This window comes from Gorilla gorilla, chromosome 16, assembly GCF_029281585.2.
Source record: "Gorilla gorilla gorilla isolate KB3781 chromosome 16, NHGRI_mGorGor1-v2.1_pri, whole genome shotgun sequence".
In the NCBI taxonomy this organism is placed as follows: Eukaryota; Metazoa; Chordata; class Mammalia; order Primates; family Hominidae; genus Gorilla; species Gorilla gorilla.
Genome location: NC_073240.2, coordinates 29,086,533 through 29,110,636, shown reverse-complemented (window position 1 = coordinate 29,110,636; position 24,104 = coordinate 29,086,533). Strand labels below are relative to the sequence as shown.

Genomic DNA, 24,104 nt, shown 5'->3' with positions numbered 1-24,104 from the left:
AGTTGTGTTGGGAGTTAACTCTACACTTATTCTCTCAAGGCCCTTTCTCGTTGACTCAAGATTTAGCATTTTACAGAAATTATGGTAAAATATGTGTAACCTAAAATGTACCATCTTAACTGTGTGTAAGTGCACAGTTCAGTGGCATTAGGCACATTCACAGCGTTGTGCAGCCGTCACCACCGTCCATCTGCAGAGCTCTTTTCACCAGCCCAGGCTGAAGCTCTTTCCCCATGAAACACCAGCTTCCCATTCTCCAGGGCTGGCATTCTGAGGAACACTTTAAATAGAAGTTTTCATTTGGTTTTAGAAATGTCATTTGCTCTATAAATTGGAGGTGATTCACTGGATACTTTGAAACAACTTTTTTTTTTTTTAACTGGTCTGACCCCAGTATTTTTTGGTTGCTCTTTTCATGAAGAGCTAAGAACAATTCAAATAAGCCTTCAGAAAAACCTGCCTTTGCCTGAGTTTCCTGGAAAGCAGAGGTGGAGGCAAGTGCACGTGCTAAGGTGTTACTGGCAGGTGCAATCCTAAGGCAGAAAACCTGTGGGAAGGAAGTGAAGTGAGCGTGGAAAGTGAAGAAGTCTTCCCTGCTGCAGTTATCTAGAGGCTGTGGGCAATCCAGGCAGCATGTGACTATTTTCTCAACAACTCAGGCAGCACGTGGCTGTGTTCACACCAACCCAGGCAGCACGTGGCTGTGTTCACACCAACCCAGGCAGCACGTGGCTGTGTTCACACCAACCCAGGCAGCACGTGGCTGTGTTCACACCAACCCAGGCAGCACGTGGCTGTGTTCACACCAACCCAGGCAGCACGTGGCTGTGTTTAGATCAATCCAGGCAGCACGTGGCTGTGTTCACACCCACCCAGGCAGCACGTGGCTGTGTTCACACAAACCCAGGCAGCACGTGGCTGTGTTCACACCAACCCAGGCAGCACGTGGCTGTGTTCACACCAATCCAGGCAGCATGTGGCTGTGTTCACACCAATCCAGGCAGCATGTGGCTGTGTTCAAACCCTAAGGCTGCTGCTTTCCTTAGGTTATATCCAGGTCTTGAAGGACTGGTGTTTCTTCAGCTCGACAAAGGGAATGTCCATGCATAGAGTTAATTTATATGTGTTCTGTCAAGTGGAAAATCTCACTGTTCTGAGAGTGTGGCCTATTGAGTGGAATGTATACTGCAGACACAGGAGTTACCCTGGAGATTCGATTCTTTGTGTGCAGCATTCATCAAAAACAGAGCCAGGCATGGTTTTGAAAATGCCCTTGTTCTGCCTCTGGATCCATGCGTTGTCTTCCCATGCAGGATGACCTGGGTGTGCCAGGACAGGCAGGGCTGTTCATGTGCAGGCCCGACCCCCCTGTGCTTCTCCGTCAATGGAAACTGGGAGGGAGGCTTGAGCTGGGGAAGTGACACCTGGGGCCTTGTTCTCCCTACCACATGGAGCCCATGCCACGTGGAATACCCTTAAAACCCCACTGGTATCTTATTAAATGACTGCAACATCGTTGGCATCTGAATAATAGGCTCACATTCTTAATCTCATGTGAACCCCACAACCACCCCAGGAGATGCCGGGGAAGGTGGTGACGGTCCTCATAAACACAGAGGAAGCAGACTCCCTGCATTTCTGCCCCTGCCCATGATAGGGAGGGATGGGCAGCTGGGTTTCTGGTCCTGGCCAGGGACTGGCATAGGGATGGGCAGACCAAAGCCATGTGGAGTCCAGGTGACATGAGGGAGTGTCTTCTGTGGGAGAGGGAGGAGCTCTGATAATGATTTTCCTGGCCCTGAGACCAAACCTCAGGAAACACAGGGGTCCCGCTCCCTCCTCTGGCCACGGTCATGTCTGGATGCGTGGTGAGGAGGTGCCTGCAGCATCTGCAGCTTGAGTGTGGGCCGGCTCTGTGTGTTGCTGGCAGGCGGCAGAGCGCACAGGTGCAGGGAGCAGGTCCTGACGGCGCCACAGAGCTCTGCTGTCACCGTGTCTGGACTTGTGCCACTTGGGACTGCCTGTCCCCAGGAGGTAAATGCTTCCTACGGCTAACACCGGCTGGTTTTGCATCTTCCTTTCCCTACTATCACAAATACCTCAGTTAATGTAACAGAAATGGTGGCAGATTTGCTCAGCTTACAGAGCTTAGAAGGTTTGAGACTTCAACTGAGGTCTTCTGAATTTAAATATAGCATTCCTTCTGTTGCACTGGCGGACACACTTTATTTCCAATACGTCTGTGCAGGACCTGCCAGGGCTGACCCATAACCTCCAGGCCTCTCTCCGGGGCCTCTCCAGGGCCTCCTTTCCGGAGCCTCCTCTCCGTGGCCTCCTGTCTTTGGCCTCCTCTCCAGGGCCTCCTCTCCGCTTTGGTATCAGCCTTGCTTGTCTCATTTTGCTGACCAATAAGACAGGAGGGGCCTGTGTAGGAGCCTATGCCATAGCCTTTGCCTTCGTCATCAAAATGTGTTGGTGCCAGTTCTCCTCCCCGCCCTCCTGTCTTAGATGTGGCTGGGAAGCCATCCTGTGAGGGGAGGGAGAGGCCGAGAACAGTGGAGACCTGCCTGACAGTAGCAGGCCTAGCACCAGCTCCCGGCCCTCTGTCTCCAGGCTTCTCCTTACAGGGGAGGAGGTGGTTGCACATGTGTCTAAGTGCTGTTCATCAGGTTTCTGTTGCCCGTAAAGCATTCTTTAAAGAAACAGGGCTCTGTGCGACTTAACGAGTTGATGTTCTGCCTCCCAGGCTATGAGTCTGTGAGAAGGCTGAAGGACTTCTGCAAGGGGATGGCTGAGAAGGAGGGCCCTCAGGGAGGGAGGCCAGGCAATTCAGACACATCTGGTTGCAGGAGGGCCTCTGGGGGAGAGCAGCCCCTCTGGTGTCACCCACACGACACTCCTGAGAAGATGGGTGGATGTCTGATGTCTGAAGGCTGAGCAGTCACCCCCATGACATAAGCCAGCCCTGCCCTTGCCTGTCCTCAGCCGCATCTCCCTTTCCAAGGAAAGAGCTGTGCTCCCCACTTGCCCCCCATCCTCACCCAGCCTTCCTCATGCAGGCCCCAGGCGGTATGCAGCCCCTCCTCCAGATCCTTCAACATCCTTTCCTCCTCCCCATTCCTTTCCCTGAGTCCAGAGTGCTCAGGACCAAAATAGCCTCCTGAGCAGCTTACCTTGGCAACCTGCAAAAGGAAATGGAAAGATCCTTCTGTTTCCTGGGAAGTGGTCCCTCGCAGATCAGGAATCCACGCCCACAGCAGACAGGGTGAGATGCTCTCCATCTGGGCAGGACCTGCCTGCAAAACTATCATTTTAATTGGAAAATGGGCATTTTTTCAATCACTAATCCTTAATGGGAGAGAAAATAAGTGGAGTCTTTTATTTTCAGCACTCACGCAAGTTGCTGAATGTGAACTTGGACCATGGGTTGGGCTCCACTCATGAAGTCCTGGAGTTAGTAGGGTTTAGGGTGCAGGCTGATGCTGTCCTGGTACCCAGGTGCATTCATGGGGCTGAGCAGGGCAGGGCCTGCTGAGGAACATCGGCTTCTTTGTGGGAAGAGACTTGTCGGACAGTGAGAAATGATGGCCACATTAGATGGCTTGGCAAGGGTGTGGAGTCTCACTGGGCAGGTCTCCTGGCCAGGGAAGGAGGGGTTGGCAGGCAGGATAATGGGATGGAACCGTTGGTGCAACAGTGCCCAGAGGGGGCTGTCTGGACCAGCACTGCCCCGAAGACTCGCATATCGCAGCTGCTCCAGGCCTTTCAGACACTGCATGGCTATCTACAGAAAGGCCTGGGGCAGCCTGAGCCCCACCTCTCACTGATCTTCCTCTGGAGCCAGAATGGTTCATGGTCAGGACTTGCCACTTCCCGACCTGACACCTGGGCACACTGCTCACCCTGTCTGTGCTGTGTCTTCATGGGGACGTGGGGCCTCCACCTGCTCTGTTATTCATGTTGTCCAGCCTCTGAAAGGTTGCTCCCTCACACTGACATGCTGTAGGCAGCTCCAGGGCAGTGTTGCACAGTTCACCCATCCTCCACAGAAGGAGAGAGAGATGGAGATGGAAGGCGACTCTTCCTCAACTGTGTGTGCACGGACATCAGGACTCAGCTAAACTGGCTGAGCCCAAATCACGCGCCTGTTCGTGAACACTGACCACGATGGCTGGGAGCGACGGAGGAGGCTCCTGGGCCTTCCCTGGGTGTGAGTGTGTGTGGGGGGTTGGATCTCATGACCCAAGTGGCCACCTTGGCCCTATTGCTCACCAGGCTGCGAGGATGGTACGCATGCATGTGTGCACAGTCATAAAAGCTTACCCAGAGAGGTGTTTTATGTCAAGGAGATGCCATTGGTGAAGACGTGAAGGAAAGGGGTTCCACCTGGTTGTTTTTACCTATCCTTTCATCCACTGAAAGAGTTTCCTAGTGTGTGGGCCTGGAGTCCAGAGGAAGGTGGTTCCTGTCTGAGACTGCATTCCTGAGGGACACACGTTCTGGGCTTTGGTTGTTGGCCCCACTTGTGTTTTTCTCTGAAAGACACACAGCCCCACAGTGACGTGCCCATTCTCCTTAGCTTTCCTCCACTCTGTTAAATACAACAGCCATGGTCTTATCCATAAATGAATCATGGTATTTGTAATCAGTGAGCTTATTTTTTGCTTGCTTGCGTGTGTGTGTGTTTCCAGATATTTACAAAGCGGTCACTTTGACTATAAAATAATAATCAAATCAAAGCCTGTGAGATGATCTAAATATTACAAACCAAAGAGAACAGAAGCTTACCACCAAGATGAACTGGGATTTTGTTTTTAAATTTTGACTTTAGGTAACGGGACACTGATTGGCGCGTCGGCAAATGTCGTGTGTGCAGGGATTGCAGAACAGCATGGATATGGGTTCTCCTTCATGGAATTTTTCAGGTACTTTTAAATTCCCTTTAAATTTTCTGTTAAACTGTCTAGTTCCTGAGCTTACTTAATTAAAAAAATAACACATTAAATGCTAAAATAAGCATATTTTTAGCAAGTAGAGAGACTGTGGTGTAGGGGAGATTAGCTCAGAAAAAAACACATTAAAAATTTATTGCTGGTGGCTCACGCCTGTAATCCTAGCACTTTGGGAGGGCGAGACGGGTGGATTGCCTGAGCTCAGGAGTTTGAGACCAGCCTGGGCAACATGGTGAATCCCCAACATGGTGAAAACACAAAAAAAATTAGCTGGGCATGGCAGCATGTACCTGTAATCCCAGCTACTCAGGAGGCTGAGGCAGGAGAATTGCTTGAACCTGGGAGGTGGAGCTGAGATCGCACCACTGCACTCCAGCCTGGGTGACAAGTGAGACTCTGTCTCAAGAAAAAAAAAATTGCTGGGATTAGCTCCATAACACAGAGGATGGTTCAGATATCCTGGATGACTCAGGTTGAGTCAGGGGGCCAGGAAATGACTGTGGGCTTGCCAGGTATTTCGTGTGGCTGTCCTCTTGAAAATTCCAGTGGGAGCTTGTGCCCTGACTGTCCACAAAGACGGTGCTGGATTGCACAGTCCCTGCTAGCAAAGACCCCGTAATGTTGCAGACTGAAGCCAGGGTGGCGGAATGGGGGCAGCCTGGCAGTGGCGTTCCTCTCTTGTGTGGGCACCTCTCAGGAGGACTGTGCAGAGATGAGGCCCTCGGTGGGGGCGTCCAGCAGATGCCTGCAGAGTATAGCCTGCTCTAGGAGGAGCTGGGTCTGCGCTGGGGCCCTGACTGCCGACACGTCTGTGTGTGAGTAGCACACTGCACATTGCAAACAGGTGAGGGGGCAGAATGGAGGCTGGAAACCCCTGTCAAATGGTGCTGTTAAAATGAACTTCATTTGTTTGGTGTCGAGCAAGTTTCCTGTGGAGTTCTTTGTACATTTGCACAGGGTGTATGCACAATGATGGTTCTCAGAACCAGCTTCGGGTAAAGATTTGGAACCTCAACTTTGGTTGAGTGGCAGAGAACCCTGTAGCCAGTGGAGACAGCGATCCCTGCACCAGGCACTGCTGCCTGGGGCTGGCTTGGGAACAGAACCCTGGCCATCATACCCAGGTGAGGACCCACACACAGCAGGCTCTTTGAACACTAGCACGTTGGATTTTGCCAGACTTATTATATTGGCCATTTCCATGGTTCGTAAGAAACTAGTAATACCTGGTAATTTTGCTGAGGCATTAATTTGAATGACACTCCTGGGTGACTTGGGTGTGAGCCTCAGGGGACGCTGAATGTGCATCTCCCGGTGGGACTCTGGGCATATCGCTGACCCTGCCGCTAAGGGACAGGGTCCAGAACTTAATGCCTGACCCACTTCTTTCTGTTTGGACTCTCATCTGCCTCTGCTGAGCATAAAAGAAATCATCCTGTCAGTTAAACAAGAATTATCTTAATGAGAACAGCATTGATTACAGCAAATATAGCAGTGGCCTTTGCAGGGTGGCCTGCCACTCACTGCCATCTTCTCATCTTTGCCCTATGGTCAGTGAGGGTCAGACCCAGAGCACAGCCAAGAGAGGGGATCAGAGACAAGTGTGCTGAGTGGGCAGCAGGAAGAGATTCAGTTCACCCTCTCTACCAGCTCTGCCTCCTTCATTTGGGCCTGCCTCCTAACTTCTGCAGCCCTGGAAGGCCGTCGTTCTCACGTCCTCCATCTCCTCTTCTTTGGTTGGCCAAGCATACTATACACTGGCTCCTCTACTCTCTGGCAACCCATAGGCTGGATTTCAGAGAGCAAAAAGCATGGTTTTTTGCAACACCAGTTGGTCTCACAAGTAGGCATGGGAGGCCTGGCATTAGTATTTTTTTTAAAAGAAGGTTTTTAGGGCAACCCCAGTCTGATCTTTTCCCAAGTAGCACTTTGGAATAATAACCAGGGCATCTGCCTAGCTGAAAGGGTTTGCATCCACTCCACCTGGGACATGTAAAGTGCCTGAGGTTCAGCTCCAGTGGGTGATGCATGTGGGCACTGAACTTTTCACATAGTTCTTGCATTTGGTGTGCAGTGTGTGACACACCTATGCGTGTGTGTGTGTGCATGTGTGCAGTTATTATGGTGAACAGCTAGTATGACAGGAAGTCGGTGGCCTCAGAAAGCTTGGGCAAGACTGCCAGTTGTCTCCTTGAAAGCTCATTAGTCCCAGCCTTATGAATCACATGCATCTTCTTGGATGGAGAGTGTGTCCTTGTGGTGAGTGGTCAACAGAGTTCCTTCCTTGTTTTTGCCTGGTTCCAGTTCTTCCAGCTCTGACCATCCTTTTTGCCAGGTCCTTGCTGTGCAGAAATCAGAGCAGTTTTTGCCCAGGGAATGGTTATCTAATTGTGATAGGGCCTTTATTTGCATGAATTTCTTAATTTGCAATTGCACATGCACTGATTTGACTTTTATCTAACTCAAAGATTTATTTTCATAAAAGGGGGCTTCCCGTGATACACAGTGCAGAATGTTTTAAAGAATTACCATTCCTCTCATGATGTAGATAAGTATTTAACGGAAAATATGTAAACGAATAAAATACAAAAGTAACCAATAATTTTGCTACCTAGAAATAGCCACTGATCGTAATTTGGTGTGTTTTCTTACATTTTTCCTGCCTACCATAGATTACATATTTTTTTACAAAGCCTTTGAATCACATTGTGTCCTACCTTTTATTCTTTATACTCTATTGTGAGCATCTTAACAGGACATAAATTGTCCTTCCAAAATAGAATAGCTATGCCTCCAACAGGCAGATATATCCCGGTTTATTTTACATTGAGGCATTGAGGTTGCTTGCTGTTTCTTGTTATGGTGTGATAAATATCTTTATAGATAAAACCTTGTTTCATTTCTGATAATTGAAGATAAATTTTCTGACATAGAACTGCTGGCTAAATGAGTGATGTTTTAAGAATCCAGATAAATATTGACAAGCTGGCATCCAGAAATGTTGCTCTCCCCGCATTTTATTGAACTTCACTGCTGAAACTCGTCACTGCCATTTGAAATGCTCAAGGTTCATCTGGCTGGCTAACAATAGACTCATATTTTGTTTTAATTAATTCTACTGAGATTATACTCTTTCTGTATAAACACTGAATATTTGCATTTCTTATTTTGTAAACTTTCTATTCATATCCTTTGCCTTCGTCTTTCTCTTGAGAGATGAATTTTCCTGTTTTTCAGAAGCTCTCTTGCATCTACAGAAATCAGTTCTGATATATATGTTGTGACTATTTTTAAGCTTATTTTTGTATTTTAAATTTTGCAAGGGAATTTTAGATATTCTATAGTCAAAATGGATAAACTTTAGCTCCATTTTTATCTATACTTTTTGCTTTCATTAATTTTTTAAAACTTTTTCTTTCAAGATAATTGTAGATTCATGTGCAGTTGTAAGAAATAATTCAGAGAGATTCTGTGAGCCCTTTGTGCAGAAACCCCTGATAGTAAAATCTTGACAAACTATAGTAGAAGATCGTAGCCAGGATGCTGCCATTGATGCAGTCAAGGCACAGAAGAGTTCCATCACTACAAGGCACTCTTATGCTGGCCTTTTCCAGCCAGCTCTGCATCCCTCCCACCTCTACCCCTGTCCCAGTCTCTTCTCCATCTCTAACGTTTTGTCATTACAAGAATGCTACATAAATGGAATCATACAACACGTGACCTTTTTGTATTGGCTGTTTTCACTCGGCATCATTGTCTAGCAATTCATCCAAGTTGTTTCACATGCCAGTATTTGATTTCTTTGCATTGCACTCCATGGTATGGATGGACCACAGTTTGTTTAGTCATCTCCTCACTGAAGAACACCTGACTTGTTTCCAGTTTGGGGCTCTTACGAATAAAGCAGATAGGACATTTTCTCCCAGTCTGTGGACTGTTCATCCACTTAACAGGTTCTTATACAAATCAAAAGTTTTGAATCTTAATGAGGCCCAATGTGTCAAAAAAATTTTTAATGTGTTGTGTTTTTGGTGTCAAAAGCATGACAACGGGAGACCTTTTTGCCTAGCCCTAGATGTTTTTCAAAGATTATCTCCTATGCCCTTTTTTTCCCCCAGATTTTATTGATTTACATGTTACATTTAAGTTCATGTTCCATTTTGAGTTAAGTTTCATATAAGGTGTGAGGTTTAGATCAAGGTTTTATTTTATTTTATTTTTGCATACGGATATCACTGCACTCTAGCACCGTTTGGTGCAATGGCTATGGTTCCTCCGTTGAGTTGCTGTTGCAGCTGTCACTCATCAGCTGAGTGCATCTTTGTGGATCTGTTCCTGGGTTCTCTGTTCTGGTGTATTGATCTGGATGGCTGTCCCTCCCCAGTGGCGCACTGTCTTGATTACTGGAGCTATGAGAGACAACATACTGGATTACACTTTTATTAGGATCAGAAATATTGGAATAGACACATAATTTAAAATTACCCTAAAAATACTGGTATCGAGAGGTCTGCAAATATTTTCTTAGAATTATTTTTAAATTTTGTCTGTTTTGATGGTTATTTCCCCCTTGTCATTTCTTATCTGTGGATTTGTTTTTGATTAGTGGCTTGTGATTCATCTAGTTCTGTTTTATTTTTCAAAAAATAAGACTTTGATGTATTTCTTAGGTCTAGTTTTCTATTTTCTGCCTTGTTCATTGCTGCATTTTTCTTTATCATTCCCTTCCTAGTGCTTTCTCTTGGTTTACTTTGCTGTTCTTTAGTTTTTTCAAATTTCAAATTTATTTCATTTATTTTTGTTTGTTTGTTTTATTTGCCATAAGTGTTTAAGGCTATGCTCTTTCCTCTGAACGCTGCTTTAAATGTATTCCATGGAGTTTAATATATAATGCTTCCATTATCATTATTTCTAGGATTTCTGTATTTTCAGTGTGGCTTGCCTTTCATCTGAATTGGATGTTTAATAACAGTTCTTTTCAATTTCCAGTTTGAAGAATCTTTTTATTTATTTTATTAATTTCTATTTTGATGGAACTTACCTCTGGTTTCTTTGTGACCAAATTTGATCATATTTTATGTGTGCATTCTCTGTTGTTATTGTATAAACTTACATATTTCTCAAATCTACCCAATGATTATACTAGGTCATTTATATCCTTACTTATTTTTTGTCCACTAAATCTGTCATGTACTTTAAGTGGCATGTTAAGTATTTCCTGTTACAAGTGTGTCTCTTTATTTCTCCTTGAATCTCTTACTATTTATCTTTGAAAGGTGGTTACTATGTTATTTGGTGGATACATATTTATCACTGTTCTGTCTCCACTGTGAGTCGGAGGCTTTTAGCACTATTAAACATCCCCTCTGTCATGCTTAATGCTCTTTGACTTGATTGTACTTTATTCAGTATTGGAATCACAAATCATTTGCTCAGCTTTTAGCCTTTCTAAATCACTTTGTTTTAGGTGTGTCTCATATAGACTGTTGGGACTTGCTTTGTGAATCAAAATAAAAGTATTGTTTTCTTTTAATAAATGAATTTAGTCCACTCACATTTATTGATATGACTCACACATTTTCCATATTACAGGTTTTATGTATATTTTAGTTGCTATGTTTCTCTATGTGTATATCTTTTTTGCTCTTTTATTTTCTAAAATTTTTCTTTGCAATTTGAAAGGTTTGTATTTTGATCTAGTGATTACCTTTGTTCTTATGCTTTTTCACTTGCCTTTAGTCTTCTGTTTTCTTACGTAGTCTTTTATACCTTGTTTGTCTATCTTTAATGACAACCTTTGACTTCTACCTCTTGCCTAAATGACCACTGATAAGTTTATTCTACAGTACTTTTCTCTTCCCTTCTTTCTCCACGCACTTACTAATTGAAGTATTTCTGCTTTCAAAACATATAACATCATTCATTTTTTCCTCCACCCCCCATTGTTCTATGCTTGTTTCTCTTAGATCCATGATTAAGTTTATTGGATGCTCACCATTGGCCCTTTTGCTGAAGTATTCCTGCCTTTTGACAGGTGAAGCTGATCGTTGAGAGCCCAAGATCAGCTCCTGGGTACAGTACCCCTGAGCTTTTGTAGGTTTAAGGCTGTGTTCTACATCCTTAACATTTGACAAGACACTTTGCTTCCTAATACACCCTTGGTTCACACATACCTTCTCTGGGTTTCATGAAGGTGTTACTCCATTGTGGCCTCAGCTGTATGTGTGTGTGGGATGTGTGATGGCAGCCCAATTCTCTTACATTTGAAGTTATTTGATCATTTTGCTACAGGCTTGGAGGGTTTTACAAATTTATCTTCAGAGTCTAATAGTTTTACTAAGATATTCCTAGGTATCCCTTGGGTATCCATGGGCCTAACATGTAGCATTGTGTCTTCTTTTGAGTCCAGAAAGGTTTCTTGGATCAGAGTTTTAAGTATTTGTTATATTTTATGATTTCACGGGTCTCTTTATGTTGAGTCTCACTGGCCTGGCTTTCATTTCAACCACTTTCTTTCTGGCTTGTTTTTACTACTCAGTTGTTTTTGGCCTCCTGTTTGCCTTCTTTCTTTAATGCCCCTGATTACATTTTCATTTGATTATAGTCTTCCTGGAACACCTTATAATTTAATCTTCATTTCTGACATGATTTGGTATTTTTCTTTGGCTTTTCATTTTATTCTTCATGTTTTTATCGTTTTCTGCTCTCAGCATTTGGGTTTTGGATTCAGATTGTTTTTGCACATCCCCAGTGCTTATCTGAGGGTATGGAATTCAGTATAGAGTGTTGCATGCGGTTTTGTGTTTCCTGGTTTACATGTGGCTTGTTGGGGAAATCTTTACCAGCTTCAGTATTTAGATTCTCATGCTCTGTTTTATTATTAGGAAAGCCTTGCACGGGGCAGCCAGCTTTCAGCTATGTACTTGTGGACAGGGTGGCCAGCCGGAGTCAGTTCCAGGATTCCTAGTTTGAGGAGATTCCTATTCTTTGGTCAGTGTGGTGGAGAGCAGTCTCTGTAACAGCTTTTTTTTTTTTTTCTTTTCAGTTGTGGGGCATGTCCATTCATTTTTGGTTCCTTTGGTCTTACAGGATTCTGCATTTCCCCCCCTGCCCTCACTGTTTTTCCCCTTCCCCTGCCAGGCTTTGATGGGCATGCCTGCCTGCCTGTTTGCTGTCTTCTCTTGCGGGTGATGCATGCCTGCCTGTCACCTGGAGCCCAGTGTAAGTCAATGTCTTTTCTCCATAGTCTATGCACAAATATACCAGGATCGTTTTCCAGTGGTTTTATGCTTAGGTTGGCCTTCCTACTTCTGGCTGTTACTTTCCTCAATTCTAGAATTTTTATTTCTTTCTTCTCTTTTTCATGAAAATTATCTGGATTTCTCTGGCTCCTTGCAAGGGTGTGGGGCAGGGGCCTGAGAGATAGCTTGGCTGGGAATTGGTGTTTTCTTCTTTACTGCCAAGTAATAATGTGGAGTTTATGGTGCTCTCCATCTTCTAGTTATGTCAAAAGGCAGGCTGCCCATGTAGCTTAACCTACATTTCTTGTTGATCTGTGGAGTTTATTGTGAGCAGATGCAGTGATGTGGCACTGGGTGGCTGTCAGTACCTTGCCTACCAGAAGCAAGACAGTGGCATCGCTAATCCACAGTCCAGAACTCGTTCTTTCTGCCATGCCCAAGGAATCTTATTTGCGGCACTTCCTAGGGAGGATATGATTTTATTTGCTCCATTGGAGAAAAAGATTTTCTGACTAGAGATTATGCTAATGCTAGATTCCCTCACTGGGCAGAAACATGGTCTCCAGGACATTCCTCCACGGGGACCAGGCCATACCGTTTCAGTGCCACCCACGTAAGATACACCAGTCAATTAAAGAGTGTCTCATTAATTGATAATGCCGATTTATACTATTTCTTTAAACATAGAGACACATTAAGTTGAATTTTATTGTGGAATTTAGCTTCCAGTAAAGTTTTTGTCACCTCATTTTGTTTTCTTTTGTGGTTTCTTAGAATGTAGCTAATTATTGTGAGGCTTTAAAAACATCAAGTTGATAAATTAAATGAAAAAGTGAAAAAATATCTAGAGAATAAACCATCTAGAAAATACTGTATTTGAAGCAATATTTGAAAATGACCTGGCTTTGTTCAGTGTGATTCAAAGGGATCATTACCGTTGACTAACAGTAAACATAATAAAATTCTTTGTAGATTTATAAAGCCCTCATTCTGTCTGCTGCTTCAAGGGTAGCCAGGCAGACATTCATATTTTCTCAAAGGTCAAAACAGTTGCTAATGTAATATTGGGTGGCTTTTCAAAGGTTAATCTCTGTATTGATCACAGTGCTGTAAACTCACTGAACCAGAGTCAAATACTTTCTTTTCCCCTGAGGGTTAAAAATCATGAATGTGAGATCAATATTTTCTGAACGTAAATTTCAAAGTTAGTCTCATCCACATGTTACATTTGCTAAAGAAGAAAGAAAGAAAGGAAAGAAGGAAGGAAAGAGAAGAAAGAAAAGACAAGAAAAGAAAAGAAAGAGAAAAACAGGCTATTTTTCTTGCAGCTCTCATCTGGTTAGAGCAGAAATGGGCCTTAGGCTTCTCAAAGCAGGCCGATCCTCTGTGTCTGAAGGAAAACTTAAAGCCACTCACCCCCTGCCCTTTTTCCTCCCTTAATGTAAACTCAAAGAACCTCTCCTGTTGGTTTGCACCTCGACGTAAAATCTTCAGCCTTAGGATAATGCCATGTGGGTAGATTTGTATATTGAACCCTTCTAATCAGTGGCCCTGAGAAAGGTTACAATGAGTGGGGCAGGAGCTGAGAGCTAGGAGCATCGCAGGGCTGTCTGAGGCTCCTGAAGGCCAGAGAGTCCTGGACAGTCTGAGAGAGCCACGAGAGCTGTAAATACTTGTCAGGAGGGTGTCAGGAGAGCTGGTGCAGAAGAGGTTCTAGTTAACCATGTAGTGATTTTGTTATTCAAAATGGCTCCACTTTGATTCGGGGTGACCACCCCCCCTCCACTGTATACTTTTCAGGAAGCAATGCCCCACAACCTCAGTACTGGGAGAGGCACGCAGACCACTAGGGGAGAATGGGAGGATGGCGCAGAGCCGACAGAAGATCGGCCCAGCACACTGTTACTGAGGTGCTGGAGAATGAGGGCCTCACACTGACGGGGGTGATGATGAGAGGCCAACGCCACTGCATATCATTGCCAGGAGCCTGAGAACAGGGCCTGCGCCTGAGGCACCAGAGCCAAGGGGAAGGCCCTGGTAAAGTCACCTGTCCCACTCACTATGGCTGCCTAACAAGTCATCCCAAAATGCAGGGACTTAAAGCAACAGTGACGATTTCACACCTAACTCTACTGTCTTCATGGAATTTGAAAGGGCAGCTGGTCCTATTCCACTGGGGATCACCAGAGCTGGCAGAGGCCGAGGCCAGAATCATCTGGAGGCTGCTCACTTATGTCTCCTGCCCAGGTTGTGGGGGCCCAAAGAGCATGGCTGGGATGGCGGTGGGGGCCTCAGACTTCTCCCTGCATCACAGGCCCCCAGAAACAGGGGAAGGAGCTTCTTGATGGGAAAGTGCGCTGTCAGGGCTGTGGGATAAATCATGTGGGATGGAATATATTAGTGCTGAAGAATTTGGGAAATGCAACCTGCCGCATCATTTTATTTGCCCAAGACTTGTAACCCATATGATCTCATAATTGCATTTTTCTTTAGCCATTCTGGGTTGGGTTTTCTGTCACTTGTAGCTGTAAGAGCCCTAAGTGGTACAAAGGCCCAAAGAAATGTGCTGCCCTTCTTGATCTTTCTCAAGGACTCATGTTAACTGCGGTCGCTGCAGCAGCAAGTGTTGGATCATAGACTAATCTTTGCTTTCTGCATCCCGTTACGTCTGGAAGGCCCAAGTTCCTATTCTGGAGGCTGTATCAAGAGCCAGGCCTCCTTGCTGCTGAATGTCCTAGGTCTGAGATGAGTGTGGTGCATTGCCCCGTTGGCTTAGCTTGTGGTTCACTTATCAGCAGTTAGGAGATGGCGCTTGTCAACATGAGGAGCAGGTGCCTGTGCAGCGCCTCGTGTTTACTGCGGCTGAGTCCCCAGCCTTGACAGGAGCCACTAGTTACCATGGAAGGTGGGTGACAGGGGCTGACTTAGCAACATTCTGCAAGCACCAGCAAGTGGCTTTTTCTACTCCTTACTCCAGCTGATCCTTTAATTCTCCAACACCAAGTAGGTATCCCACAATTCAATTCAGTTCTAATACCAATTACCCGGAGCTATTGTCAGAGCACAGGCTAAGGGCTCCGTCCCTCATCAGTGCCCTCAATTCAGACACAGCTATCAGTCACAGGTATCAGGCACTCACACTTCTGTGCAACTTGGCTACAAATCAGGGTTCCTGCAACCCCTCACCTCAGGTTCAATAATTCGCTGCAATGACTCAGAGAACTCAGGAAAGCACGTTACCTACCTTTACTACTTATTTTAAAGGGTATTATAAAGGGTTCAAATGAAAAGCCAGATGAGGAAGTGCATAGGTGAGGTCTCTGGCAGGGTCCCAAGTGCAGGAACTTCTGTCCCCATGGAGTGCAGATGCACCACCCTCCTGACACACGAATTCGTTCACCAACATGGAGGATCCCAGAACTCCACTGCTTAGGGGGTTTGAGGCTTCATTACATTGGCATGATTGATTACATCATTGGCCATTTGTGATTGGCTCAATCTCCAGCCCTGGTTCTCTCCCTGAGGATTGGTGTGGGGACGGATGGTGGAGCTGTCAGTTTTCACTTTCTAATCATGCCTTGATCTTTCTGGCAACCAGTCCCCTCCTGAAGCCATCTAGGGCCCCCAAGAGCTGCCTCATTAGAACAAAAGGAATTCCTGTCACTCTTACCACTCAGGAAATGCCAAAGGTTTTAGGAGCTCTGTGCTAGGAATGGGGACAAAGACCAAATATTTTTATTCTTCTACCATCACTAGTCAAAGGGCCCTCGAGGTGCCTGCGTTGCTTGATGGTGGGTCAATGCGGTGTTTACGGATGACGGCACAATTGCATGCAGAGATCCTCCATGGATGCTGGGGTGAGATCTCCGGAGAAGCCATTCGCTGTCAGTGTTTCTTTATACGCTAGACTATAAAGTTGAAAAATGATGCTATAGAGTTGTCTAAGGGGAAATTTCTGTCTGCCTTTCCACGGATCAAATTTCCTATAACTGGAAAGAAATCCATTGGAACCACTTGTGGCCTAAATGATTGCTTTTATGTAACTTGTTTTTGGTATATTATTAATTTAATGGCAGAGAATCCTTAATTTCAACCATTAGGGAACCCAGAAAAAAATAAGTACATTAAAATAATGTAAAACGACTTAAAAAGCCTTAAAGCGACTTCAAAGACTTAGAATGACTAAAGAGTAAATGTCCTGATAAAGTGCAGTAAGCTGCAGTGGGGTCAGGAGAGTCCCAACACATCTTTAGTCTTCTTCTAAAACAATCTCAGCAAACAAGGTGCTTATCTCATAACCTCCAGACAACATAAACAATGGACTGCAGCTCCGCATTTATGGATGACCCAAATGCGGCCAGCTCCACATGTGTACTGTCATGATAGCATATTGATTGGCTAAATTTTTGAAGTAAAGGAAGCTTGGCCTAAACTTTCCTCTATAGGATATGCTATTTTGAAAAACAATAAGATAAAACTTTTTTTATAATGCGTTTAGACATGCTGACACAGATGGACGTTTCTTTACAAGGTTGTATATTTAGGGGTAACTAAAGAATTTATCAGGCTGGGTATGATGGCTCATGCCTGGAATCCCAAAACTTTGGGAGGCTGAGGCAGGCGGATCATTTGAGGTCAGGAGTTCGAGACCAGCCTTGCCAACATGGCGAAGCCCCGTCTCTACTAAAAATACAAAAAAATCAGCTGGGCATGGTGGCATATGCCTGTAATCCCAGCTACTGGGGGAGGCTGAGGCAGAAGAATCGCTTGAACCGGGGAAACAGAGGGTGCAGTGACCCGAGATCGTACTGCTGCACTCCAGCCTAGGCGACCAAAAAAAAGAAAAAAATTTATCAGATATTTAATCAGGCCATATTTCATGAATAGTCAGTGTATTAAAATGTTTGTTCTTTTATAGTCATCCATGAAGTCAACACAGCTTTGTAACTAGCAAGAACTAGGCCTCAGTGGCTCAGTGATGAAGCAGGCAGATACTGTGTGCTGAACTTGGAGACTCACCAGGGAGGAGCAGCAAACACAGCTAAACGTAGACCCCATGAGCCATCCCCAGTGTGGGTCAGTGGTACTGTGCTAACGGCACTGAGGTTCCCAGATAGCAAAGAGCCCTGAGCAGGTGAGCTGTGTGACTTCCCCAAGGAGGAGAAACAGCCAGCATCCCTGATGGCAGGGCAAGAGGATGGCGCTGAAGATGGTGGAAGGCACCCGGGGGAGGGAGACTGTAGATGGGCAAAAAGGCTGGATTTCACTCCAGGTGGTGGGAGTGCAGGGAAGGGTTTTAAGCAGGAAAGCCTGCAATGCGATTTTTCTTTTACAAAGACCATTCTTCCCTGCAGTGGAATGGACAGGTTAGAGGAGGACCGAGTGGCCCCGGGGAGGCCAGGTTAGAGGCTGAGGCTTGGGGCCAGTGTGTGCAGGGCAGGTGGGGAAAGGGGGCCGGTGGGGTAAGGTTTGGAGGTGGACAACGTGGATGTGAGCCATGAGGGGATGAAAACTCAAAGGCACATCAGGTGCAGGCTCAGTTTAGAGGAGAAATGCAGAGTTTCGTCTTGAGTATGTTCCAGTCCACGTTGGTGAGGCTGCATGAGGGACGTTGGATTGGCAGGCGAGTGTGCAAGCATAGAGGTCTGGCAGGAGTCTCTGGCAGAGAGGGGGGTGGTGAATGCTCAGGGAGAGAAGGCGCCTGAGCACGGGGGGCTGGAGATGGCCTCGGGAGCGGGCAGTGGACGTCAGCCTGGGTGCTATCTATGGGGAGAAAGAGGAGAAGGATGCAGACACGCTGCTGGGGCTCTTGGCTGCAGGTGACAGACGCCTCAATCAAATTCACTTGGGCAGAAGGGGACATGGACCAGAGGGTTCAGCAGCCTGGATGGGCAGTGTCTAGCTGGGCCTCGGAGCAACAGGGGCCAGGCTGTGCTCTCTCCACCTCTCGTCTCTGCCTCTCCCCGCATGGGAATTCCTTCCTGTGGTAGAGAACGGCCGCAGGCAGCTCCAGAGACAGACCCAGACATGCTCCCTCTGGAAGGGCTCTGGCTGGTCTGAGCTGGGTGCCCACTCTTGGCTGGCAGAACAGGCCTTGACTGTCACAGTGTGAATCTAGCCCAGTGCCTAGGCCAGTCACCATGGCAACACCTCCGGTGTGTGGCACAGGAATGCCTCCCAGGAGGAGAGGGCTGAAAACAATCGGGTCACGTGCATGGCAGGTCCGCAGAGGGTGGGGTAGTCTGTGCCTGCTCAGCGCTGTCGACGCCTTTGCTCTGTGTTCCCTGGAAATTTCCGAAATGCAGCTGCTTTGCTGGAGCTCCATTACTGAGCTTTATTCCAGGGGCGAGCCTGGACTCACTGGACTCAGACCGATTTTTTTTTTTTTTTTTTTTGAGACGGAGTCTCGCTCTGTCACCAGGCTGGAGTGCAGTGGCACAATCTCTGCTCGCTGCAACCTTGGACTCCCGGGTTCAAGCGATTCTCCTGCCTCAGCCTCCAGAGTAGGTGGGATTACAGGCACGTGCCACCACAGCCAGCTAATTTTTATATTTTTAGTAGAGATGAGTTTTCACCATGTTGGCCAGGGTGGTCTCAATCTCCTAACCTCGTGATCCGCCTGCCTCGGCCTCCCAAAGTGCTGGGATTACAGGTGTGAGCTCAGACCCATTTTATTGCATTTTTATATCTATACTTATAAGTAAAATTGGCTACAGCTTTTATTTTTGTATTATATTTGAGTTTGAAGGTTCTGTAGCTCCATCAAATGAATTGGGGAACTTTCTATATGTATGTAACTTGGAACAGGGAAATTATAGCCCCATTTGAATCTGACATCTTCTTAACTGGGAGATTGTTAACCAGTCTTCCAGTCTCCTCACTGGCTATTGAATTGGTCAGGTTTCATGTTTTCTGCATGGATCAATTTTAGTTATTTATATTTTGCTGTGAAATGACTTGAAGCTTTTCACTTGTCCTTGTATCTGTGATCAAATCTCCCCTCTCAGTTGATATACACACAGTCGCACACACATGCACACACACTCTTTTTCCCTTAGTGAAACTTCCCAGAAGTTGATATTTGTATTAGAAATTTCAGAAAAGAGACTTTTGGCCTTTTACTCTTTATGTAATTTGTTATTGACGTTTTAACTATATCACTTTCAGTTTTTTATTCCAATTCATCCTTCTTTAAATAATATTTGTACTCCTTTTCTATCTTATTATTTTAAGTATTTAATTTATTTATTTTCAGCTTTTTAAAAGTGAACATTTGGAATCTCATCCATTTTGATCTGGAATGCATGCTTATGTATGGTGAGACATGGATGCAGCTCACCTATAAAACATGGGTCTCCGGCTCTCCCAAAGCTCTTCATTACTACGTTTGACTTCATCTCACTGACTTCACAAACCACCTTTATGATGAAAAAATCCCCGTGGGGTTTTGAGTATGTTGGTGGGCCATTTGTTGTGTTTTATGGGGTCAGTGACATACCATGATGTTTAAATTATTTGGACTTTATAAGCTTACTCTGTGGTAGGGCAAGTACTTTGCCTTATCAGTGTTTTTCTGACTGTTCTTATTTATATTTTTATATGAATTACAGAATCATATCATTTCAATTAATTAAAAAGCCAATTATTATTTTGATTGGGATTGTAATAAACCTTAAAATAACCTCAAGAGAATTAACATCTTTATAATATCTTTGCTTTATAGTATTCTTTGCTTATGAGAGAAAAATGCATTTGCCAGTTGAAATAGTGTGTGATAGTCCTAGAGGGTATCAGCTATTTTCAGTAAGACAATCTTTTATATTAAAATAGCTGCAACTGGATTCCATAATCTACTTTTTCCAGGCACTATCTATCTTCTGCACCAGCCAGAGTGGCGAATCAGGTAAGGATGTGACAGGCAAGTTCTCCAGTGCTTCCTCTCTGTAGATTAGGGATGCTGAGGGAGGATGCTGATTGAGGTTGACTCCCCAATTTCAGTAGGGATGCTAGGGATCCAGTACAGGCACAAAGGTCATGTTGGCCACAGCCACAGCTCACACCTCCCATCCTGCTCCTGGAAACCCCATGTTGCTGTTGTGGATGCTGAAGCCAGCCCCCTTGACAGTGTCTCTGTGGCCCTTGTCACTGCATAGCTAGTGCTACAAGTTCTAGGCAGGTGAAGAGTTGAATGGACGAAGCCTAGACCATGTATTCTGCTTTAGGTGCAAGGAAGTCTAGAAAGTAAGTGTCTTATGCTTCAAATTCTAGGTGAGGTGTGGTTGACTCCCACCAGGTCCTTAGGTGTATGCTCTGTGTCCTTGCATTTCTGAAAGTATCTTTCATTTGTTCTGATCACTCTATCTATCTATCTATCTATCTATCTATCTATCTATCTATCTATCTATCTATCTGTCTATCTATCTATCTTCTATCTCTTGTCTCTATCAGTCATCTCTCATCTAGCTGTCTGTCACCTATCTGTCTATATCTACTCATTTAGCATCTATCCATCAGCTATCATCTATCTGTCATCTACTCTAAAGCCACTTCTGCCCTTGTTGTGGGTCGATTTTATTCTTTCTTCAAGTCAGTGGAAGCTGTCCGTTCACATCCGAATCCTGGTTTTTCCTTGGCTGCTGCCTCCCCAAGTGTGAGCTGCTGTTTCTCTTGGCCTGCTCCCAGATTTGAGTCTTGTTAGAAGTCACATCAGCAGGATGTCTTCAGGACAGTGCTCAGCTAGCAGCCAGGGTGGCCCCCTTCTCTGACTTCTCTGTCTCAGCGGCTCTTCTAGCACGCTTGAGAGGGCGGCAGAGCCCCAGCATTTGGCCTTTGCTCTGACTTCATGCCACGGAGAGCCAGGTCTTCTTCCTGAAGCGTGCAACCCCAGACTGACCCTTCAGGAGCTCCCAGCCCCTATCACTTGCCACCGGTTTACCCCAAGCCACATCTTCCCAGACCTGGAATAGGAGTTTGTCCCAGATAAGTAATCACCATGTTTTCTACAATCATAGTTGGTGGATATTTTTCATAATACAGATTTTTGGAGGTTGGGTCAGCTTGAAAGACCTGTGATTTTTACTGGATTTGTCTCGGCCATGGGACTCTCTAGCTACACTCAACAGGACCTCAAGAACTTACAAAGAACAGCTGAGAGTTTGAGGCAAAAATTGAATTTCTCTTTAAATTTTTCCCCTGCCTCTTTCCAAAATGCTCTGCAGAACTCTGAACATAAAAGTGAGGAGTGCACAGGTATGCCTCCCTGTTCCCAGGGCAGCTGCTTTTCGAGTGAGGACCCATGAGGAGCCCCTGCCCTCAGAGGGGAGCCCCACAGTAGCTGGGGATGCTGGCACTGAGCAGTCAGTCCCTAGCCTGCATCCTTTGGAGAGTTTGGATTACAGTGGAAATCTCCTTGGGAACATTGGTACTGTAAGTCCCCGACAGGGACAGCTGGCCAAGAGCAAGCCCTTCCAAAGAGGGCGACTTCAGCCCTGGGAGGAAGGCCGGGAATGGAGTGGGAGCTGGCAGGGGGTGGGGGGTTGGGGAGGTAGGAATCAGGGCAGACAGGGCCCTGGCGCCAATGCAGGCTTGAAAATTATGTGCTCCAACCTCACTTCACCTGTACTCAAGTTAATTTTCTACTCTGCCATTCACAAGAACGATACGAAATGCCTAAGACAAAATCGTCACAAGATGAAGCCGGAAAAATCTATTTATAATTATAGAATTTACCATAAAAGTAGTGCCTTGTGCTATAGATCGTCTTATCCAGTGACCTTATTTCAAGTGTCTTCGTTTCTATATGTAAAGAGATTATGAAAAACCTGTCAGTTTGTAAAAAGCAAAAACATGGATGGAAAATAATTTTCAGAAATTCAAATTTACGTTTTTAAAGATAATTTACTTTCTTCCTGATTAAAACAACAGTATGATTATGCCTATTTTAAATACGTCTATATTCAGCTCTCACAATCTTTAAATATTGCATGAGTTTTCCACTAAGCTTAAAATAAAATATCCCCCTTTTCCAGAATGTAAATTATTTTGTTTCTGCCTTCTAGTAAGCTGGACATTTCAGGCAAACCCACAGCATCATAATGGTTTCTGTTGTATTTTTCTCAACCTAATGTGTTTTTTTTTTCCTTAAGTGACTCATGACAATTACAAGGAACAAATAAAATACCCAATAGTATGATGACTTGCACATTGGATTTGGCTGGTGTGCTAATTGCACTCCCCAGCTCCATCAGCACTCTGTGGAAGGTGGTGTTGTCCTGAATTTTCTTTTCCTATATTAAACCCGGAATTACCTGAGCACCAGGCTCTTCCTTCCAGAACTCAGCTTAATCCTAAGCTTTGAGAGTTAATTTTATGGTGCTTGCCGTTCAGCTTGTTTCCCTCATTTAAATCAGATGTTGATTTCCCAGTCCTGGCTGTCAGCCCCTCTCGCGTTGTGTGACTCCTGCATGACTCGATGCTTTCCATTTCTTGGTTTGTGTAATTGTCAGATGTGCCGGCTTCCTGTCTTGTTATATGTTTCATATCTGTGGAGAATGAAGCTGAGTTTAATAGACTGATGAAAACATCGTGGGATCTCACTGTAAGGCGAACGTTTGCGAGAGGCTGCTTACTGTCTCACGCTGGTGGCTCTGTATGGATTGCTGAGCCCCACAGGGCAGGCTGCTCCGCTCAAGGGAAGGGCATCTTGCCGGGAGACCACGCGGAGGGCAGGAAGCTGCCCAGTGAGGATGGTGCTGAGTTCTCCTGTAGGATGTTAAGGGAAGAATCACAAAATGAGGGTTTTGTGCTTTCAAATAAGTTAGGGAAGTATTTGTTACACAAGGCTAAATACTTTCTTGGTGCAAAGCACCCAGTCCCGCACTCCGGTGTTTAATAGCTAGTGTGCCTCAGGCGTCGTGCAGTGGGGAGTCTCAATGCCTTAGGCCGCTGGGGTTCATCTGGATGGCCTCATCTGCCCACTGGCCTTGCCACCCCCATTTGCAAGGTAATATCTACAGAGTTGTGGGCCAGCCTGAGTTTCTTTCCTGGGAATGTGGAGCTGGGCCTGAGGAATCTGGATCCAGCCACAGAGGAGGCATGAACACAGGAGTCGGTGTGCTAAGAGTCACCACATGCTGAGAAAGGATAGGTCAGCAGTGCAGGGAGCTGGGGAAAGGAGGGGGAAGCAGTGTCCAGGCCTGGGTTCCGTCTATACAGAGCACCAGTTGCATCCCTGACATAGCACAGTTGGCTGTGGGAGTGTAGTGGTTGAGGGCCGTGCCTCTGCGCTTGAAGCTTGAACCCTAGTCCTACTGTTTACTGCTGTGTGTGTGTGTGGAAAGTTCCTTGACTTCTCTGTGCCTTGTAAAATGAGACTGCAATCAACTGCTGCCTCATCATGCTGTTACAGGCATGGAATGCAGTAACTTTCATTTAGGTAAAAGCACTCAGAAAACTGCCTGATATACAACTCTGCACCTTCCCTAACAGGGCGCCTGGGGAAGTTTCCACTGTCTCCCAGAACACTGTGCCGGGCAAAGGGCAGGCCATTGCTTACCATTTTGGTGGACTGTAGCCCAGGTTCCTATGGACGTATGTAAAAAAGCTCCTAATGGTGGCTCATGGGTAGTCCGTGTATTTACTTGCTCAGTTCTAGCTGGCTTTCTCTGCAATCTTCTCAGCTCTCACACCCAGTCGATAGTCTGGAATTGAGAAGCTGAAAATCATTTTATTTCCTTAGATATGATCTAATTTAGAAGGAGAATCTATTGCACAAATTTAGATAGTGCACTGTGAAGCTAAAGTAGAAATGGTTCCTCATTATATCCCTGGTCCTTTTGGTCCTGGCCGGCTGCTTTCCATGGGGACTGGGGCATAGCGGGCCGGGCACTGGCGTGGGGCCAATCACTGTGGG

At 45.6% G+C, this 24,104-nt stretch overlaps 1 protein-coding gene across 6 annotated transcripts in view; it reads left to right on the top strand.

Annotated features, from left to right (window-relative positions):
* The window catches only part of OCA2 (OCA2 melanosomal transmembrane protein), a 342,139-nt gene that overhangs the window by 247,054 nt on the left and 70,981 nt on the right, over window positions 1-24,104 (top strand). For all 6 annotated transcript variants that reach the window (XR_010130936.1, XR_010130935.1, XM_004055869.5 and 3 more), the window contains one exon: window positions 4,832-4,925. Coding sequence is in view for 4 of the 6 variants with exons in the window: in XM_004055869.5 (XP_004055917.5) it covers window positions 4,832-4,925 (94 nt within the window). In the remaining 2 variants the exon portion in view is untranslated. The remainder of the gene's footprint in view (window positions 1-4,831; window positions 4,926-24,104) is intronic.